This window comes from Colletotrichum godetiae, assembly GCF_030913485.1.
Source record: "Colletotrichum godetiae strain CBS 193.32 chromosome Unknown BDP55scaffold_97, whole genome shotgun sequence".
NCBI lineage: Eukaryota > Fungi > Ascomycota > Sordariomycetes > Glomerellales > Glomerellaceae > Colletotrichum > Colletotrichum godetiae.
This window is the reverse complement of record NW_026851345.1, coordinates 66,189-86,924: the sequence shown is the minus strand read 5'-3', so window position 1 is coordinate 86,924 and position 20,736 is coordinate 66,189. Positions and strand designations below refer to the sequence as shown.

Sequence of the window (20,736 nt, the reverse complement as noted above, 5' to 3'; positions counted from 1 at the left end):
GTACACTCGTAAAATTCCGACTAAGGTACTTATGATGCAGTGTAACGTCGCGATCTCCTGGCCATGGGTGACGGGCCGAACGACTCTTTCCACCTGAAGCTCACCAGGCAGAGGCGACCTAGATAAATATCATTTGACAACCCTTCCTAATGATGTTCGACCTTTGAGTACAGGTTCACAAATTCATCTAAGAACTAATTAGCCGATATTTCATGGAATCAGATTGCAAAGATGATCCGACTCACCTACTCTCCATCAAACGGGCTTGGTACGCCACTGGTCTCTTGACGCCTAGTAATGGACAGAATCCAAAAACTCGATCGCAGGCTCAGCTGCAGGCTCTGCCCCTTTCTTGTAATGGACAGACTCCAAAAAATTGATTGCAGGTTTGGCCGCAGCCTCGGCTTCGGGGGTTCTCTTGTAGTGAACGGAGTCAAGGAACTCGATAGCAGGCGCCGCTTCTGCCTCGGCGTCGGGAGACTTCTTGTAATGTGTAGACTCGAGGAAAGAAATGCTGGCTTCGCGTTTTCCTTCATTCACAATGCCGGCAGGGGCGGCAACAATCAAAGATGCTCCCCCCAGGAGCAGAATATTGGCGATTCTCATCTTGTCTGTGTTTTAGAAAGGAACTGAAGTTGATGTTTTGCAGAGATCTTCCGTGAGAGAAAACGTATTCTTCTTATATAGCCGTTCCCAGGAGGTGATTAAACAGTGAATTTAACTTGTCGCGTTCGGCGCATTTATCTGAAGTAACTGAGCTAAGTTGTGGTATGAAAGCAATGCCCAATAGCTTGTTGCGACTAACTCGGGCCTGGGAAGGCGTAAGCTTCATCCACATCATTGTTTGTGGAGACTTCTTTGGTTATCTTTGTGACTATGGTGTGAACTGATTGATTGCTTCACCTCCATCGACATGGGTGAACCCACTTGAGTTGGAACTTCTGCTGCGGAGCCCACAGGGTTTTGAACCGTGGTCAACTAGCAAATAGATTTATTCCAGTATCAGAAGTAAATAGACTTGCCACGTTTTCTCTGCTGCCTGACGACTTATGTAACTCGGTGTCGGGCTGAGCTGCACGAAGAACTCCCAGGTGACGCAGTGCAGCGCCCTGAACCGGCAACTTGAATAGACATAAGCGAAACACATTGCTTGCGCATGATCTAGGTTTCTCGGCCTATGCTGACCTTGGTGGTTGGATTGGTGGTCGAGATCGATTCTTTCGAACATATCCTATTAGAGAGACAAGCTTTTGGGGCCCGCGTTGGCTGCTACGCTGAGTCAATGAAATCTGGTCAGCTGCGTATATTAACAGATAAAGTCATATCAATCGAGAAAACAAGCTTTCTGAAGTCGGCTGACTAGACGAATGCAGAAGGTCGATTACTCAGTCTTAGAAGCTGACTCGTTGCTATCCGGCGCAGCTTTCGGTCCTGAACGATGTCTTCATTGCAGTGAATTCCCTTTGTCTCATAGACGGCGAAAGCCGCCTTGTCGGTGGCGAGTCATGTTTGTAAGGAGCCCCTTGTCTGTTACCCCGTATCATTGGAAACTAGATAACAAACGACTTCGGACTTTGGAAAAGCGTAGGGCTAAAAAGAGCACTCTGCAACTTGATATTTCCAATCTTCTTCGGACTTTGATTGTCGCTCTCCTCAGAAAGTCGATGCTAATGATGTCCAGTGAACCAGGCCAGTCTGGCCACAGACGAGACCTCCAAGAAGAATGTGAAGTATTCCTCTTGGACGATGAAAACATGCAATCGCCCGCCAAAAGAAGCAGAACTTCATTCAAAAACCTCCGTTTTCCTTTTTTCTGGGTTGGCTGTCTACTTCTTGGGCTGTCGACTTGGCTCCACTTCAACCCAGCAGGACCATCGGACTTGGCCTGTGCTAGAAAGCTCAACGTTTTGTGTAAAGTCTATCATCACACCTCTTGTGGACGATTGAGGAGATCAAGGACTCACGAGATATATAGCACCCGTTCAAGATGTTTTAGAATTTGAAGATGTCCAGTTCGACAATGCCTTCTGGAAGCCCAGCCCTTACAAGGGAAGGCCAACTCCGGAACTTGAAGCCAGATGGAAGGATCTGTGGTACTGTAGGTTGAACGAACGACCCTCCCTTTCCCACAATAGCAGCTACTGATATAGGTTTGTTAGACGGATCATTTGACTTATCAGATGAATACTTGCCGGCCTTGAACAAGACACCGCATGGTGTCGATGGTGACTCCTGGGCACGCACAAAGCCAGGCTATCTCTTAGCTGGCCTTGAAGTTTTCCACAACCTCCATTGCTTGAACCTCGTACGTCAGTTTGTGCACAGAACCGACTTCGATTATAGCGATGACCCGGCATTTCACGGTGGAGAGGATCTTGTGCTCGCCGTAAGCCTTCCCCGGGTCCATAATATCGACCAAAAGTTTGCATTGAATTACCGTACTTGATTGAATCACATCAATGTCCTGGTTTTCTCTCGAAGCTGATCTATATAGCATGTTGATCATTGCATTGAGGCATTGCGTATACGGCTACAATGCTCGGCCGATGTTACCCCGTTCTTACACACGAATGGCTCTCGAGGCATCCAGCCAGACTTCAACTCCCAGCATAGGTGCCCTAAATATAATCGCATTGTTGACTGGGCGAAAGAACGGCAGATCATGGTGGATACTCCGAAGCACGAATAGTCAATACATGTGGTGCTACTCTTTTGTGCTTTGAAGGTAGCAACGAATGGCCAATCTATAATTCTAGTCACCCTCTTTGGAGCGGATGATAAGTTGATTGAAACGAACTTTTGTGACACGAGTAAAGTATGGTAACGATGTTGGACGGAATCGTTGAGCCTTCGGCAAAGCTTACGAATTTGGTCAAGGCGCTCAGGTGGTTTCTCTTATGCGCCCAGGCCCTATGGAATTTGTGGCATGATGCAAAGTAAGGTTATTGAAGACAGTATATGGGGTTATGCCTTCCTAAATGTTCAATCTTGACATTATCGATCCAGTTGCTCAATATTCAGTCAATTCAGCCCTTTTTCTTGAATACCGCTAAAAGCTTGTTACTTATCGCTCGAAAATATTGACCTCCTGTCAACCTTATATAAACAATCTGTTCTGTAGGAACAAAAATGATTTAATTCCAGTTTCCTGCTTCACAGCCCGTCTCCAATTCTGTGCTGTATTTACTCATGGCACCTTATCAACTCATGACGCAAGACAACCTGTTCAAAGCGTAATGTAGTGTCGCTGTGTGCCATTGACGAACAAGCTCCTCGTAGCTGGATACGTGCATCCTTCATGATTTCCTTGCAGGCTCATCCCGTCGTAGATCACGGGTATCTTAGTACAAACCAACAAGGATGTCACCACGGACGCGGGCAGTCAAGTGAACCTCGGCTTCCAGATCCAATTTGATGCCAACCATCAGAGCAGCTTTGGTCAACTTCCCGTTCTCATCGACAGGGCCCCTGAGTAGGTTACCTGAAGTGATATCAGCAATGAGGAAAGTTTGAGTAGGGCAAAGAAATCATCAACGTACCAACAGGGCCATTTGCGGTGCCAGAAAGGTTGGGCATAGGGACAGGGAGGCCTGGTGCGGGCATATTTCCCCTCATTCCTGTGTTGGTTGGTGGGTATGATGTGGGATAGGCAGGCGCACGAGACTGCTCCTCTGCGGTTGTCTTTGCTCTAGATGATAGTGAATATTAGACATCAAAAGACAACAAGAAGAGGCTGGTATGAGAGCTTACGGGGAAGACATTGTGGTGAGATATCTGACAACTTGATCTTGCAATGAATGCTGAAGCTCCTCGGGTGAGCTTGTTTCGTCTACTGGTTCGGGGTTGAGTAGTCCACGTTCTTTGAGAAACTGCTCTGAAAGTGATTTGATCGAAAGGGTTGGGCTGGTGGCTTGGAGTTCTTTCGCAGCCTCTGCGGTCGGTTTCTCTCCTATCGATGAAAGAGAGCCTCGTTTTGGGTTATGGCGTTGATGGCCGGGATTGTCAGATTGATGTTCCTGTGGTAGTGACTGGGCGCGGGAGCGGCTGGCGGGTGAAAGGTTGTCTGTTGCGACTCGAATGGGAATCTTGAAAGAAAGGGATCTTCTGAGGGCTCCTGGCACAGCAGAAAAATCTTCAGATGGCTTAACCGGGGGTTCTACTGGGACCGCGGAAGCAGAAACGCGCTTTGAGGAGGTGCTTGAGGATCGCGCAGCGTGACTTGGCCTTCGTGGCACAGGTGGCGGTTGCTGCTGTTGGGCCTCAAACCTTGTTGATATTGTTGCAATTGGGGAACCTGTTCCCGCTGACGTTTTTTCAGTATTTGCCGTGGTGCTCTGTGATTTGGATTGAGATGTGGCTTTGTTGGCCATCTTGGAGGGGGAGCATGGTGAGCTTTAAGCTTCGATCCCGAACTCGGCTGACAGAACCCGGTATAGTTATTCGATGCTATCCTCCTTCTCCGTCTATGCGTCTTGGATCATATTTGCTACCGAGGCAGCGTTAATCTTGGGAGCAAACTGACATCGTCTGATGTTGAAACCAGCCGCTCGGATTGTATTTTGCGTCGTGTTTTGTCAGTCTTGGCTAGAACGCGTCGGTCAGCACTGCTCGCTCATGCGGAATTGTGCCTGTGTTTCCAGAACATCTGAAAAATGGTTCGCATGGTACGATGTGGGTGAGTCGAGAGAACGTTTGTGGGTTACATTGGGGCTCGCCTGTGTCTCAGGACGCCTTCGTGGGAGCTTTGACAAGGGTCCTGCAGCTACCAGACCCTGGCAAGGACCCTTGTGCCGGAGAGTTTGAACAACATCAATCAGGGACCACCAGGCACCATTGAAGATCTACAATATGGAAATTTTATCTGACATCTCTTCTCTGCGCCTCGGTGCCTCTAATAACTAAGACCATAGAATGCCATCTTCTGTCAGAGGCTGCAAGGAAGCTCCACATGCATCAGCCGATGATCCTCAATCCTTTTTCTGACGTCTCTTCTGATCTTTCGAGGTTTCGAAGTCTGAAACACTCCAAGCATTATTCTGACTTATGGGGTTGAATCGAATGATTTTCCGAGACCTTCACTACCACGTTGTTCTTAACAGCTTGAAATGAGAAGCAGTTCGATTGCACTATTATCCGTTCATTGGCGTGAGAGACACGAATCGATAGGAGAAGGCAAAAGACGTACGACGATATCCTTCACGTCCTAAGTACAAGGACTTAGGCATCCTATTGCAAAAAGAAATTCTCGACTTTCTACTGAGCTTCGAGTAGCGTTATCTCATCCACAAAGCCTTACTAGGTGGGCGGGAAGATGGCTCTCTCATTACTCATCAGCTTCGCCACTGCTGTGGGCGCTTCGGAAGGTATTAAGGCTTCCATGGCCAGATCTCGTCGGGAGGAGCACCGGAGTCGGAAAAACAATCTCGTAGTGCACTGTCCCAAGTCGTCACAGTTCAGTCTTTACCTTGAAGGACGCCAAGTGGTCTTATCTGGCGATAGAGTAAGCTTTTGCCATCATCTTGAGGTTCAGAGCCCGTTAATAATGGAGCAGCTATTTGTCGACACCGGCACAGCTCATGATGTCCCTTTCGGTCACCCATTTGAAGGTTACTATCTTCCATACCCGGACTCATGCTTCTCCGGACTGGTGAGCACCATTACTCACGAGGCACCCATCATGAATTGGGTATTCATTGACCCCGTCACTTATCAAGTCCGCTTTGGTAACCGTGCCATGGCCGATGATAATGTGACTGGGCCATGGGAATGCACTCGACAAGACCGAAGGCTCACATTTTGTGGATGGGAAGGCTTCTGCGCAGTCTTAGAAGATAGTGGCACTTGGGGATTATATTTTGATTGTGATGGTGACGGCCTTCGGCAGAAAGTGGATTGGGAAAGCCGTATAGTCATCGAGATTGAGCTTATCCGACGGGAATTGAGAACCGGAAAGCCGGAATACATTAACTCTGAGGAGGAGGCGAAAGGCCAGGAGTAATTAATACCCCAACTACGAATGGGTACTAAGAAATGCTTGGTATACATAGTAGGTAGTAAAGTTCTGTATTATCTACTCTAGATTATATTATCAAGTATAAATGTGTTATTTATATAATTTACTAATAAGATTTCAAATTTGTTCTTCTAAAGCGGCTTTCAAAATGTGATTTATAATACATAGTGTTTTTTTTTCATAGCTTTATAAAACATAAAAGATTAACTTCAAGAAGATTAGCTTTTAAGAGTAACGATATGATATAGTACATAGTTGAATTACATGATATACGCAATATACCCTTAATCTTTAATGGTATATTTTATTACGAATAGCTAGCTATGATAAACGGTTTATAAATTTAAAATCAAAACGGCCTTACTTACTAGGAACGCCGCTGCTAATAGTCCAGACCACGTCTCAAGTCCCTCTTATTTACTATTAATATTCTAATACTGTCATGGACTTAGATGTACAACCGGCGACTCGCGTGCGGGCATGGGGGATGCGCCTTAGCAAAGGCAGGGCGTCTGATCGATTGCAGAATCAGCCCACTGACAAAGCCGTAGTCTTCATCATCCGGGTTGCTGGCAACATATTAATCCTGAAGAGGAGGCGAAAGCCCGGGAGTAGATAACTCCTTGACCGCCGATGTAAGCCGAGAAAAGTCTGATATGTGAGTAAAACTACCCGGTATTAGTAGCCAAGAAAGACGACTAGTCCTTGATTTTGAAGACTTTAAGTAATTACGGTGAAGCGTTGCCTGCATAGGTATGCTTGCACTGGGCAATGGGCAAGGGAGGCGACGGGGTTTGAGGCCGAGCCGCTGAGAACAATGCCATCTCAGGTTTGATGGGCGGGTACGTGTGCGTGACTGTGTGCTGTTCACCTTGTCAGTATCACGCATGAACGTGATAATTGCCGCCTTGGTTTCGTAGCACAGTTTTAAGAGATAGCCCAGGTCGTGAGAGGAAAGTGTGTTTCGAAGGACATGATTGTGACACATGGTATTAAGGGATGCGTAGTATTTCAGATGAACCGAGATCAGCGCTCAAAGAAAGCTTCGGAAAGGGGGCCCAAATGGTCTTCTACTCATCTGAGCGGAATATCTATTCCAGGGATGAGACCAGGATTGCACACAGAAAGCTTGTGTCAGATATCATGATTTCATCGGGTGCAGTCTGATGGGGTGGCAAGCAGCGACGAGTGTTCTGCCGGAGGAATCATTGGCATTCCTGAAGTCTCACTCAGGCTGTGAACTACCTTTTTAGATCATTTGACAGTAGATCCGATGCATGGAGGACCAAGGTAGAAAGGAAATTACGAGTTTGTTATCTTCGGGGGTTGAATCAAGGTCTACGTACTGCGGGCAGGCTGAAGCAATTCAATATCGATCAAAGCCATGTTAATGCCGAAATACCCAAGTGAAAGTAGCATGCCCTTGGGTCTTTGCTTTTGATAGATTTGATATGATTTTGTTGCTACTTATATTGCATATATCTAGAATCTCAAAAACTAACTACTGTGGGATTGCGAGGAATCTCGCCGAGCACGAGTCTGTGATCTGGAGAAAACCTCGTACGCAGACTTCGTCCCATTATCATGAGCCGGCCCCCTGGAAAATACAAACCTACTAAAATGCTATTGAAACTTTTTGAAAATCGCCGCAATGTCCTCTTTGGCAAATCTGTTAGCAAGACAGAAGCCTAATAGAATCCTGGCCCGCTTGGAGGTAAGGAAACCCGCAGCAATGATGTCCAACTTTTGATGGTCAGCGCTATTGATAACCTCGCCATCAGCAGAGGCTGCCTGAACAACAATTACGTCCTTCGAAATTGCATTTACAAGGCCCTTTGTCTGCTGCGGGGTTCCCAACCCAGGCGGAAACCCTTCCAACACGATCCCCTTCGCTCCAGACCCGACTAAAAAGTCGATCAGCGTTTCGTCGGCGCCACAGTAGCTGGTCAAAATATCAACGCGTGGGAATATTAACAGAGCTTTGCGATCAAATTCAGAGTCGTAACTCCACTTCGGTTCCTGGAGAAACCTAACTCCATCACATCCGACTTGGCCGATAGGGGCGAAGTTCGGCGATTTGAAAGTGTTGAGCGTCGAGACATGAGTCTTTTTGACGTGTATCGAGAGGTGTATTTCGTTGTTGATGACCACCAAAACACCTGGCTGTTCCTCCTTATACTTGTGGGCTGCTACGTGGAATGCGGCGGTGAGGTTGGCCATTGCATCGGAAGACATCCCATTCAATGGGCGCATGGAACCCGTAATGATAACTGGCACCCTCAGTCGCATAACCAAAGACAGAGCGAACGCAGTCTCTTCCATAGTTGCTGTTCCATGACTGATGACGATTCCATCAATTTCCGAGGCCTGGCTGAGGTCATCACATCTTCGGGCCAGGTCGAACCACAACTTGGGGGTCATCGCGGTGCTGTCGATGGGTTTGAAGTGCTCGATTTGGATCTCCTTCTTGAGGGCTTTCTCGAGCTTACTTAAGTCGGTTCTGCTGCGCAGTTCTTCGAGCGTGGCGTAACGTCCGTTTCCATCAGATCCATAGTCGAAGTTGTTATAAATGTCCTCGGCCAAAATGCCGATAGTGCCGCCCGTTGGAATCAACGCAAGTTTTTTGATGTGGGCCATTCCGGGTGAATTGACTAGAACAAATTCAGAAGTAGGTGATGGTGGTTTGGGACTGCGCAATATGGACATAGTCCTTGAAACCCCCCCCTCCAAAATGCCGAGATATGAACCTATTGTTAAATATACTTCTGCTTTAGCCTTGGTAACTAGCCGTCCCCTAGCATGTAGTCAATTACTCTACCTCATTCTGGAGGTGTGCCTGGTGTATAGACTCAGTCTCTCACTGGAGTGGAAAGCTGTTCATGTGACAGGTGCGGCCTTTCACTCAAAGTTCGCGAATTCGGGTGGAAGTAAAGGCGGGCTGTTCGGTACGCGCCTCAAGGCGGCAAAGAATTGTCAAGGAAGCAAAGGCAATTGATGTAGCAAACTACTTATGTATCATCTGGGTGTTGTGAGAAAATGATTCCCAGAATCAAGAGGCCAGCCAAGGATGCATCCTCTGCAAAACATAGATCACCTTTGATGTGCCAAGTAATGAGGTAATGCGGCGGTGAAGGTCGGTTGGCAAACAAGCGCTAGCCTTGTGGAGAAGATTTCCTCCAACCGCCCGTTGAGCTGGAAAGGCTGATGCATACCTTCAGAGAGTGTCGCTTTGTCCCAGTTGGCACGGTGGCGCAATTATGTGGTTGATGCCATCCTGCCGATTGCTGTCGTCGGTGGAGGACTTCTGACAGTGCCGTTAGCTACCGGGGAGGGGGGATGAAGCGACGCGTGAATGCCGGCATGAAATGCTGACGGTGTTCCCAAAAGAGTTGGGAGGTTTGCTAGGCCTTTAGCGCCCACCGACCAATCCTCAATCCGCAAACAGAAACCTGGACGGCCGTGTTTGGTGAACCACTCATCCTTCTGTTTGCCGTGAACAGGATGCCCGACTACTTTGTCGTCGTTGACGCCAGTGGCATGACGAGTGATTGCACAACAAGTTGTCGATGAGGATAGAAAGGGAAGTTGGCAGAAAATTCGTCATGAGTCATGGAAAGGCTAGCTTGTCCTTTGCTATGGTGCCGAACTTGCTAGGTAGATGGACATATTTTCATATTTTCCTTGAAGGTGGATGAAGCGGCCCCGACAAGCTCGACATGTGAGTGCTTCCCCCCCCCCCTAAACCACAATGATGGAGGGCCTGCCCAGCCGCTGGAAAACGCCGGAAAACTGCTTGTCTTTTGCACGCACTACCAGAAGGTGATTGTGATCACTCCTCCTTCTCGTCCTCATTATCATACCTGCCCAGCCTCCCAAGCGGGCTTACCATGAAAACATCCTCCCATCTACCGCTAGCAGCCTTCCCGTCCCAGTCACCACCGCTGTACAGAGGTAGACGCAGTTTACCTGTGCAGTGCTCGTCGATGAAGCGGCAGACCTTCTGCATGTCGCCCACAGTGAAGTCGTCCATGAACCACAGCATGGTGCGGGGAACGTCCGCAGGGTTGAGGCGCTCAGTGTCAACAGATGCTGCGGGCTCAACGGAGGCTGCTCGCGTGCTCTTTCGCCGGGCCAGGGGTTGTGATGGTGCGGGAGACGCTCCGGCATGCTTGGTATCGTCTGTCGGTAGCATGGATTGCTTTCGGGTCGAAACGGTTGATCTGGGAGTTGTCTGCGACTGGAAGACGTCTTGAGGGACTTGCGATTGTCTGCGCTTGGATGTCGAGGTCGAGGATCTGGGCAAGGGAACCTTTGTGGCTGGTGTTGAATCGTGTCTGGATGCTACGCTTTGAGTCAGCCAAGGTTTGATGAACCGTGGCTCGTTGCGATCAAGAGGAACTTACAGCGTCGCCGTTTTTCGCTGGGAATCTCAGGCTGCTCGACTAGGCTGTCCCTCTTCCTCTTTGCCGATTGTCGTGCGGCCGCAGGAGTTGTGACTTGAGGCTTGGTCTCATTTGATAGGGCCTCTACCTCGCTATTTGCATCTCCACGTGCCATGGGTCCAAGGAGGGCAGCATTCACACTCTCATCGTTTACGTAGCCGCAGTAGTCTGTCAACACATCCGGCGCATCGGCGCGCATTTTCACGACTGGCTCCCAAGATACATCCTCCCCTTCGTTTGTGTATCCAAGCCATTGCACCAGTACTTGCCACTGCCCCCGAACACGACGGTGACGTAACAGACGGAAGGGGTGGTAAAGCTCTCCGATTCCTAGAATGTCTTGGCGCGTCTTGCCACGGAAACTGGTCCAGTAGTCGTACAGTAAAGTCGGTCGATGCTCCTGGACATCCCATTCGGAAACGTCTAGACGGGAGCCTTTGGCGAGAACAGTGAGGGACACGAGCGCGGTATCGGGGTCGAGGGTGTGCGTCACGATTTTACTGATCGCATCATAGGGAAGGTCTACCAAAGTTTTTAAGCGTCAATGAGGGCGCATTAGGATGGGATTGGGAACGCATGGAGAGACAGGACAGAGCTAGGTAGAGAATATGCTTTGGCGGATGGAAATTCTTCTTACCTTGCTTCGTAAGCTTAGACGAGGGTCTACCTCGAGGCATGACTACGGGCGAAGAAGAATCTGTATGCTGGTATGGGCGGCAAAGGCAAGCACACGATTGAGTCGTGATGGGAGGACAAGCAGGATGCTGCGGGAAAGTTGCACTGCCAATGAGTCGATCGCGTGTGTGACGCGTTCGCGTCGGGTAGTACTGCGTCAATGTTTTTTTCTGGGCCCGGGGCCCCGACTCCGATGTGGACCCCTATGGCTGGCACCTCACCCGACGTCTCCGGGTGCCCTACGAATTTCCCTTCCCAGTCCGCAGCGATGTATCTGTACCTAAATAGCAGTACCCTACTCCGTCTACGGATAAGATCCCTTGGCAGGTTCCTTTTTGTTGGATGGTCTGGAATTTATTTGGTTCGGCATAGGCCCGGAGGGTTGGCTCGCCGTAAGGCACCGGTGTGACGATGTGTTCAGGGGCCAAATCCCGCACCGCGGCACCAGCCCCAGGAGGAGAACAATCTCGACTAGAGGCATCATTGGCAACTGCATGCGATTGAGATTGAGATGATCCGTGGAATCGAGCAAGCCTAAGTGGCCTCGTAATCACTATGTAATACCGAAATTGGGTGTCCCAACTTTAGGCAGTCAGCGAGCTGCGGCTGTCTTGGCACGGTTTATGCTCGATACCTATTCGATGGTATTTGTCTATCACCACTTCCGCGTGAAAGAAGCGTTCTGCCAAATCTCTGCCGTGTGTGAATCGCATCTTGTTGTATGCAGCCAACTTGGTCATGGCCCCGTCTCATGGAACTGCCACTCACAATACCTTACTTCAGTAACCTGTACGCACGTAAATAGTGATTTGCCGCTCTAATGATCTATACTCTATCCGCCCTTTGAATGCTGGTGTAGTTGCGCTATCTGTGTAATTGATGTCTATAAGGCCCGTGTCGTCCAGTCCGTCTATCATCTATGTAGTATCCTTAGTCTATTCGTGAAGAATTCGTGTGTCTCATCTCAACGCCCTAAGACGATCCGTATAATCGATCAGGCCCATCCAATCCGGAGAAGCTTGTAGCCACTCTCGTCTCCTCGTCCGACTCCGCTCCGTTTCTGCAGTTCCTCTGATTCTAGGATGGCCAGTCTCTTGCCGTCTGACCGGTTGGGACTGTCGCTAGCCGTGAAAGCGGACTCGACGCTGTCACTAACGCCGTTGAAGCGGCCGTTGCGCCGCACTGTGACCAGGAGCCAGAACACACCGGAATCTGCGAGCAAGCAAGTCGCGCAGTCACGTAGCCAGAGGGCATGCTCCGGTGCGTAGATGACGTCGGTCGCGATGATGATATCGGCGGGAACATGGAGAGGTGCATCTAGGACAGGCGCTGCCCAGTCGAGAGTGGCGGTTTGCACCACGTGGGTCGGCTGGGCGGTTGGGAAGTTGAGGGCGACATTGGCCCGCAGATTCTCAAGCACGGCCGGGTGGTAATCAGTAGCGACGATGGTTGGACTAGGTGCTCCCAAGTGAGGCAGCATTTTGCCGAGCATGAGACTCACAAGCCCCGTGCCGGCGCCGAGCTCAATGATGCGTGGCGAAACACTTAGTCGAGGTTGAGAAAGACCAAAGCGCTCCGGCGAAGCACACATGATTTCCGACAGGACGATGGAGGCGCCCCAGCTCTGGAGACCGACATCGTCAGGGTCAGCCGAGTTTGTGCCTGCCAACCTATCATTGAGTCGGACGGTGACGGGAACACTCGCTGATGGTGGCCCGAGGAGCGAGAGTTGGAACGAGAAATCGCGCGTGTAATCCTGATCCTTTTCGGCCGAGGCATCGTCGTCTGGTGGGGCGGCGAAGAAAGATTCGAGGACGCAAGAAGCCTGGTCCAGTGCGTGCTGACAGGCATCCTCGGATTCGAAGCAAGATAGAGCCTCGGCTCTGGCAATAAAGCCAGTCAACCAGCGCTCGGCGCAATTGCGCTCAAAGATGTCGACCTTGAGAGCGGCAACGTGATGGTCGAGGCCGTCAATCTCCTCATGGTCATCGTCTGTCTCTGACACGTAGCCAGAGTCGGCGAGAGATGAGTCATGGTGAGCGAACTTTTGTGTTTCGGGGGTAAGCTGAAAGGCGACGGAGACGGCCAAGGGGCAGTAGATGATGGACAGGTTCTGTAGAGCGGCGGCGATCTCGGCTTCAGTAAGCTGGGCCAAGGTGCGCAAAGGCGGAAGACTGCTCGACGGCGGCAGCGGATGCGCAGCGGGTCCCATGGGACGCGACTTGCCTCACTACGCGGAGGCTGCGAACGAGTGTTGTGCTGCTCAATGATACAACATGCACAGTGAGATGCACAGGGGAGAGGGGAGTGCTGGTTCGAAGAGAAATATCAAATTGCGGATGAGTTTGTATGCCTCATGATTTTAGACACACGTATGGGTAGTGAGACAACCCAGGGTACGTGTTACTACCTTGATGAAGAAGGAAAAAGATCGTGGGGTTCCGAGTCCCTTATCTAGGTAGCGTGTCTGACACGAACAAGACCCGCTTGCCTAAATGAGGGCATCGTGAAAATTTTTAAATCCTTAGTAGCCCTATCCCTGGACGGTTAGAGCTTGGGGTCTTTGCACGGTCGGGGCCCTTTGTTCTGGCTATCCCCGTTATAACCTCACGGCTAGTTCCCTAATACAGAACATCTTAGTCATTATCCAGTCGCACTAAAGAATGACGGGCGGGAAGTGCTCCTGGATTCCGTAATCGCTCCGTAGATAATCGTGCTTTAGTCAAGGCAAGGCATTTTGTCCTTTCCAAGCTGCCTGAGCAATGCCCTTTCCACTCCCACAGCCACTGCCCCATATTCCTCCCTTCACGGGGCCACGGGCCCGTGATGACGGGGGTCAGAACACCAGCCACTCTTCCAGTCACGTGAATGACTGAGGTACCTAACACACCACACAGTCCAAGTCCGTCCGTCGACCAAACAGCACCCTCATTAATACCAGATTCAACATGTTGAAACTTATAATAGTGTAACTGGACAGCTTGTCCTCCAGCTCGGTTGCCACAGCGCGACCCAACTTCCGACCCAACTCCCAAGTCCTAAGCCCTTTCACTCGGGACCCATCTAGGCTCCGACGGCAGCAATCCCCGGCAAAGACGCCTCCGTTGCTAACAGCGAGAACCTGGAGAAGCGCCCGCATTGAAGCAGATAGTCGAGTCACCCCTTGTAAACCATTTCCACTGTGTTAGGTGGCTGGGCGGTGTGTGGGCCTGGCAGACTACGGAGGGTGCCGGGAGGGCCCGAGCCTAGCCGCCTGCGTACCGAGTGGACAGCGCCCGCTGAGAGCTCCGTGCGGACCATTAGATTTTCTACCTGGAAGACCAGACTGTCTGCCAATGGACCTAGCCCAAGCTACCGAAAACTGCCAAACTTTTCACGCTTCATAGTGCTAGACGCCGAAAGATTGATTTCCTCATTGTTCCTGGGTAATTGTAACGGGTATGTAGAAAGGAGCCCCTGAATAGGGTCTTGACAGTACGGTTGCTTGCCCCGGGTTCCGAGCTACCTCTGTCAGTATCCTATCTTGCAAAAGTAATTATTTCGCAAGGATACTACGGATACGCGACCCTCCTACCTTGGACAGCTATCTATCCGTAATGCCGCCAATACTCCGTATATCGATTTACGGGAATTGGACTATGTTGAGCGCGTCTTATCGGACGCGTTCACTGCTCAGTATCGCAAAACTCCCATCCTACCGGGAGACTTTGCCTTCATCCTGATTTTTACTTTAAATGCGTCCTCAATCGCCATCCATACCTATCCTTCTCCTTTAATCTATGACCACCATCCTAACTTCTTCTTTGCCATCCGTACTCATCATTTTCTCTCGTCCCATATTGCATGTATTCCTCACCTATGTCATTTCTATTATGGTACGCGGAAGGCCTGAGTCGCTTCCGAAGTTCACCCTACAACCTCACTCGTCTGTCACACCTCCCGATGTCACTCTAGTCTCGTCAACGCCCAAAGCGTCCATCGCTCGGAAGCTACAATCCGCCACTGCGTGCCAACTTGAGGGATGCTCTAGGAAAGCGGCCTTCATAGCGTGGCTCATATTGGTTCTTGGGAATTCTTCTCCGAGCGGACGTTTTAAGAGACGAGCAAAGAGGTATCGGAATGCATGCATCCTTTTCCAGAAGCATTCTACCAAAAGTGTATGACCCCTTCATCCGAATTACTATTCACAAGTGTACTTATATAATGAAATGAGTCGTCTAGAAAGGGCTACGTTGAGACTAGGCCACGCGTGCCAGAGATGGCAAAGAAGCAGCCGTACATGTAGTATGGCCATCGATTGGCCATCTTTGCTTTCCATTCGAAGAAGGTCAGACGTCGTCTATTCCAGGGGTTAGAAGCAATCGGCCTGTACGGACAGGCTAATTGTATCAACCCCTTGCATTTGGTAGTCGAGTCGAACGCCGAGAATCCTGCAAAGAGACCATGCCGGGCTGGTGCGAATATGCGCGTATCAACGGTTGTTATTCAAATCGAGAAGGTAATCAAAAGTCATCTTACGTATATCAGGGGGCAAACAGGCAGGCGAATAGAGAAAGGCTGGAAAGGCTGAAGTACCTGGCAGGGAATGAAAGGCTGGAAGGGCCGGGAACACTGGAAAGGGGAAGAGGCTTCTATTGTCACCCGCAAGATTAAAGCGGACTCGCCTCCTGATTGTACCCAAGAACCAAGATGCTAAGACTAGTTGATTTCTATAAACATCCAACATTACAGGGTACGGCTTTCACTTCCTAGACTACAGTGCTAGCTCTGGCCCAATCGCCATCATATCCAACGCCGGGGTCTGCCCATTATCCTCTCCGTTTGCCTCAGCCCTGGACTTCCAAACTGAGAAGCTCATCGACATAAATCGATGTGTTATTTGACGGAGGTTTTGCGCGTGCTTCTACTGTCAGGGCACTTTGGCCACACCTTTCCGAGGTCTTCTCTTGCAGTGGAGGAGATGGAGTGCTAGAAACGAAGGACAACTTCATCGCAGAACCAGGTCTAGTGAGCGGCTGTGTCATTTTTCGAAATGTATCTCCAACGGCAAGATTTCTGACTTGGTTATAGCTTAACATCCAGTCTGCCCCTGATTACATATGTGCAACACACGATTTAGAAGGCGGAGGGCTAGGAGATCTAAAGGGTTTCGCATCAAGTCAGTAGAAATATCATGGCAAAGAAATTGTACATTATGATCATGACTTGAATCATAGGTATCATGGTGAGGTTCCAAGTTATGGACAAACGACACGCTGTTGCAAACGAGTATGCCAAGGTAGAAATACAGGTGGGAGAGGCTTCAGGGTAGCAGGAACTTTCTCGGTTTGTTATTATATGTCCTATGATCCATGAGTGGTACAGTACAGTAGCAGAATGGACGGGAATCCAATAACGAAGTAAGGGAACTTCATAGAGACTGCCCCGTATCACTACAAATTCCCGTATCTGTGGAGTGTCACAGCCACTAAAAGGTCGACCGCGAGATGTGATAGACGGCTTGGCCCGAGGGGCAAGCGTCAGCCTGGAGCTTTGGCCATGTTGTCGTCCGATGACAAGACCTCGAACTTAATGTCGAAAGCCAAACGAAACTGACCAACAACGCTCGACACCGATGACTGTGAAATAAACTCTATATGGAATAAGAATAGTGAGGCTGGACAAAGTGAGTGACTTGAATCGAAAGACGACCGCTGAAGCGCTGCCGAGCACGTGCACTTGAGGCACAACAGTGATGCCATCACTTCTTAGGTTCAAGAGACGAAGCTTCAGCTCAGATGACCACCCATCTGCTTTAATGAGGCGCGACTTCAAACCACTTTCGTTTGATTTCGAGACCGAGCGCATGCCCAAGATATCTATGTCACAAGCTTGGCTTGCCTAGGTCTCAACAAGTTGATCTGAGGTAAGTACAACAGAAGTGGGTTTAGGAACTCAATTTCATCTAGATCTTTCATCCAAAAAACCCCTCGGAAGTGAAGAGGTACCCGGTGGTGCATATTCCTTCAGATGTGTTTGCTCAGATCTGCCATGGAGGGCAAGATCTGTGCTGCACGTGTGTGAACGATGCCGTCTCAAATAGAAAAGCAGCACAGAGTTTGAAGGGTCTTTCCAATCGCACACTGAATAATGAGAAGTTGAATTTGCGGAAATTTCGCTCTTCCAAGATATCGTCAGCTCATCGTTTGTCGAATGCGGTGCAAAGCATATCGTAATGTTTCGCAGCGGGGTTACACTCAGTATAGTAGTTCAAGTTGATCTAGAAGTAGCGATGAAATGATGAAACCAGTCTCCGGGGATATCCCAATTTAACTACTAGCTTCAAGAAACCAATCACAGTGGGGTTCATGGAACAAGGAAACCTAACTGATGTCGTACAGCACCTGGTTTCAGAAGGTTGGGAGAAAGAAAGTAGGGCTGGTGGTTTTCGACGTATCGGTCCAGTATTTATACCCCATTCCTCACGCAACCTATTTCGGAGCCTTGTATCCTTTTAAGTACGCACCATATCTATCCTTACAAACGCTTTGATTACAATGGTTTCTATTACATTGACTCTATCCTGCCTAGGGGCATTCGCTGCAATGGTCAACGCTGTTCCCGTTGACGAGGCTTCGTCCCGAGCAGTCTTTGCTCGCGCTGAAGCTACCGTCTTCATGTGTGACGATACCCGGTTCAGAGGCCGCTGCCGAACAGATGTAATACAGACTGGATCCTGCTGTCAGTATTTCGATTGGATTGGGCGCCTAGCCTTGTGCCTGGTCATCCGCTCGCATCTTACTCACACATTAGTCCTGGGTAGATAATGTCCCAGCGGGTTTCGTCGACCGCATCAGTTCTATTCGCAACAATAATAGGAACAGGGATAATTGCATTTGGTATCGGTAAGTCCAACCCTACTTAGATCGAGCACTACTGTTTAAAACGTTTCTGAGCTAAGAAAAGGGATTATCTATATAGGGAGCGCGAATGTCGCGGCGAGTCATATCGTAACCAGGACGATGATAATTTAGCTGACGGCAATGGCCGCTTCAATGATGCAATCAGAAGCTATGAGTGTAGAAGAAAGTAAATTATAATGAATAGGAGGTTAATATACAATGAAATGAAGAAGAGTATTAAATTTAAATTAACTTAGACTAATACTCTCATGATGGAGCTCTTTTTATATAACATTATAAAAGATATAGTATAAAACATACTTCTATATTTTCATAATTAAATAATTAAAGATGAGGGATCTAGAAAGATTTTAAAAAAGATCTAAAGGATAATGAGTACAGCGAAAAAAAAAAAAGAATTATAATGAAAATTGTTTATTTTTAATATTAAACGGTAATAATAATATATGATAATATTATAGCTAGCTGGTAATAATAAAGAGGGTTATTAAATAGTTTTAAGGAAAATATTATAGCTAGCTAGTTATAGTAAGGTAAGTTTGTAAAAGTTTAGGCCGTAAGGACTAAATAATAATAATAGGTGTTACGACTTAATATATATAACGAGGCTAAGGTCTCGCCCTACAAGGCCTACGGCGGCTACTATACTATATATATAGAGGAACGGATTTAGGATAACTCCTTTTAAGTTAAAAGAATTATAAGTAAGTTATATAATAATAAAAAGGACTAACGGATAATAAGTAGTTTATAAATAGGACTAATAAGATAAAAGCGGTCTACCCTTATAAGACCAATATTATAATATCGGTCCTAACTATAAAGGAACTATTTAGATAGTATATAGGACTTATATATAGGATAGATTTAAGCCGGGCTTAAGGATAAACTTTCTATAGTTTTTATAATAATTAATTTAATATTAAATCTTACGATTATTTTTAACTATTTTTATTAAGAACCCTTTTAATAAGATTATAATTAATTACTAAAGTCTTACCTACTTTATAACTTATAAATATAGCTTTAAAGAAGCTATTTACAATTATAATATACTATTTATTAATATTATAGCCTTAACTTTTATAAATATACTTATTATGATTAATTAGCCGTAATACTTTAATTACTTTTATTTAATAAGTTTATTTTATAAAAAACTAATTAAATAATACGAATATATTGACCGTTAGTAGTAGTAGTACCACATAGCCTACTAAGGTAGCTATACTAACTATTTAATAACTATATAATATAATACTTATTCTTAAAAATAAGAACAAGTAGCTTCATATTTAACTCTTAGCACTACGACCTCCTTTTATATTTAAAACTAAGTATTTTAAACTAGAACTTTATAACGGGTCCCTAGATACCCTTTAAGGATTTTTTATATAAACTAGGGCCTATATACGTTATTATAGAACCTTTTTTTTTATTAAAGTAAATAAGGTTTATTACATAACTTTATTTCTTAAAAAGGATACTTTTACCTAGTTCGAACCTTTTATAAAAAATTATTTAAAGAACGAACATAAACTCTAGGATAACAATATTAAAAAGATCTTTAACAATTATAAAAAGTTCGAGAAGAAACTTAAAAAGACCTTTAGTAACCCCGATAAAGAACGAATTACTAAATAAAAACTTATAACTCTTATTTAAAAGGCCTTAATTAATAAATATATTTCGGAATTCTAATAGATTACTTTTAAATTTAATTAAAGTAACGATATATTTATAATAGCCTTTTATTACGGTTTAAAAAAGGAAATTAAGGACGAACTTTCCTAATAAGATCGACTAGACGAACTTTATAAATATATTAATTATTACGACCCAATATGTATAGCGAAGCCAGGGTCCTGCCCTACAGGACCGCGGCGGCTACTATACTATATATATATAAATACGAATTTAGGAGGACCCCCTTTGGAATGGAAGAACTATAAATAAATTACATAACTATAATTATATAATAAGATAAAGAACGGACATTTATAAATAAATAGGACGGACGTTTATAAATAAATAAGACGGACGTTTATAGATAAATAGGATAGACGACCGTTTAATAAACGATCGAATAATTATAAATAATATAAAATAAAAGATATATTTAAGATTAAGATTTATATATAGTATAGATTTAAGCCGGGCTTAAAGATAGACTTTTTATAGCTTCTTTAACTATTAATTTTATATTAGATTTTATAATTACTTTTAACTATCTTTATTAAAAAGCCTTTAATAAAATTATTATTAATTATTAAAGCTTTACTTTACGGTTTATAAGATATAACTTTTTTTAAAGTTATTTAATAACTTTATTTATTATTATTTAATCTTTACGGCCTAAACTTTTATAAACTTACTTTATTACGATTAGCTAGCTATAATATTTTAATAGCTCCTATTTAATAAGTTTATTTTTTAAAAATTAATTAATAATAAAGAACGATATTTTTTTTTAATAATATGCCCCTTATTACCTCTTTTTTTAAAAAAAAGTAGTTAGAGAACCTAGCTTAAAAACTAGCTACTATTAAGGATAATAAAATACCCGACGTTATTTATAACTCGGATAAGGATGCGGTACTTAATAGGGATACTTATTTTTAAATAAAGTATACCGTTAATAAAAGTATTAAATGTAATAAAGAATTTATCGAACTCTTTAATAGTAATATTGCTTACTTAGCTA

The 20,736-nt window shown here is 46.3% G+C and overlaps 8 protein-coding genes across 8 annotated transcripts; 3 read left to right on the top strand and 5 right to left on the bottom strand.

The window, feature by feature from the left end:
* Positions 1-291: 291 nt before the first annotated feature.
* On the bottom strand, positions 292-606 carry BDP55DRAFT_735038 (uncharacterized protein; the record flags this gene model as incomplete). Its single annotated transcript, XM_060580275.1, has 1 exon — positions 292-606. One exon carries the CDS (start codon positions 604-606, stop codon positions 292-294), a length of 315 nt encoding a protein of 104 aa, XP_060422071.1.
* Positions 607-1,597: 991 nt separating this feature from the next.
* BDP55DRAFT_686204 (uncharacterized protein) lies at positions 1,598-2,963 on the top strand. The gene is made up of 4 exons (XM_060576499.1): positions 1,598-1,911; positions 1,976-2,098; positions 2,160-2,386; positions 2,495-2,963. The coding sequence occupies exons 1-4, from the start codon at positions 1,665-1,667 to the stop codon at positions 2,687-2,689; spliced, it is 792 nt and encodes a 263-aa protein (XP_060422070.1). The 5' UTR covers positions 1,598-1,664; the 3' UTR covers positions 2,690-2,963.
* A 378-nt stretch (positions 2,964-3,341) lies between these two features.
* On the bottom strand, positions 3,342-3,761 carry BDP55DRAFT_735037 (uncharacterized protein; the record flags this gene model as incomplete). Its single annotated transcript, XM_060580274.1, has 3 exons — positions 3,342-3,481; positions 3,540-3,688; positions 3,751-3,761. The coding sequence occupies 3 exons, from the start codon at positions 3,759-3,761 to the stop codon at positions 3,342-3,344; spliced, it is 300 nt and encodes a 99-aa protein (XP_060422069.1).
* A 1,201-nt stretch (positions 3,762-4,962) lies between these two features.
* Positions 4,963-5,998, top strand: BDP55DRAFT_623904 (uncharacterized protein; the record flags this gene model as incomplete). Its single annotated transcript, XM_060571397.1, has 2 exons — positions 4,963-5,500; positions 5,552-5,998. Exons 1-2 carry the CDS (start codon positions 5,312-5,314, stop codon positions 5,996-5,998), a joined length of 636 nt encoding a protein of 211 aa, XP_060422068.1. The 5' UTR covers positions 4,963-5,311.
* A 1,638-nt stretch (positions 5,999-7,636) lies between these two features.
* Positions 7,637-8,650, bottom strand: BDP55DRAFT_735036 (Asparaginase/glutaminase; the record flags this gene model as incomplete). Its single annotated transcript, XM_060580273.1, has 1 exon — positions 7,637-8,650. The coding sequence occupies one exon, from the start codon at positions 8,648-8,650 to the stop codon at positions 7,637-7,639; it is 1,014 nt and encodes a 337-aa protein (XP_060422067.1).
* A 1,192-nt stretch (positions 8,651-9,842) lies between these two features.
* BDP55DRAFT_699077 (uncharacterized protein) lies at positions 9,843-11,132 on the bottom strand (the record flags this gene model as incomplete). Its single annotated transcript, XM_060577854.1, has 3 exons — positions 9,843-10,354; positions 10,417-10,977; positions 11,093-11,132. The coding sequence occupies 3 exons, from the start codon at positions 11,130-11,132 to the stop codon at positions 9,843-9,845; spliced, it is 1,113 nt and encodes a 370-aa protein (XP_060422066.1).
* Positions 11,133-12,037: 905 nt separating this feature from the next.
* Positions 12,038-13,676, bottom strand: BDP55DRAFT_442028 (methyltransferase). Its single transcript, XM_060567603.1, has one exon. It carries the CDS (start codon positions 13,340-13,342, stop codon positions 12,125-12,127), a length of 1,218 nt encoding a protein of 405 aa, XP_060422065.1. The 5' UTR covers positions 13,343-13,676; the 3' UTR covers positions 12,038-12,124.
* A 3,990-nt stretch (positions 13,677-17,666) lies between these two features.
* On the top strand, positions 17,667-18,202 carry BDP55DRAFT_567515 (uncharacterized protein; the record flags this gene model as incomplete). The annotated part of the gene is made up of 3 exons (XM_060570601.1): positions 17,667-17,850; positions 17,933-18,014; positions 18,091-18,202. The coding sequence occupies 3 exons, from the start codon at positions 17,667-17,669 to the stop codon at positions 18,200-18,202; spliced, it is 378 nt and encodes a 125-aa protein (XP_060422064.1).
* Between the last annotated feature and the right edge of the window lie 2,534 nt (positions 18,203-20,736).

Bases quoted from the DNA above. Each gene is read 5' to 3' on its own strand.
- BDP55DRAFT_442028 (XM_060567603.1), bottom strand. From the start codon at position 13,342: ATGGGACCCGCTGCGCATCCGCTGCCGCCGTCGAGCAGTCTTCCGCCT.
- BDP55DRAFT_686204 (XM_060576499.1), top strand. From the start codon at position 1,665: ATGCTAATGATGTCCAGTGAACCAGGCCAGTCTGGCCACAGACGAGAC. The intron at 1,912-1,975 runs GTAAAGTCTATC...CGAGATATATAG, and splicing joins TAGAAAGCTCAACGTTTTGT to CACCCGTTCAAGATGTTTTA. The intron at 2,387-2,494 runs GTAAGCCTTCCC...TGATCTATATAG, and splicing joins GAGAGGATCTTGTGCTCGCC to CATGTTGATCATTGCATTGA.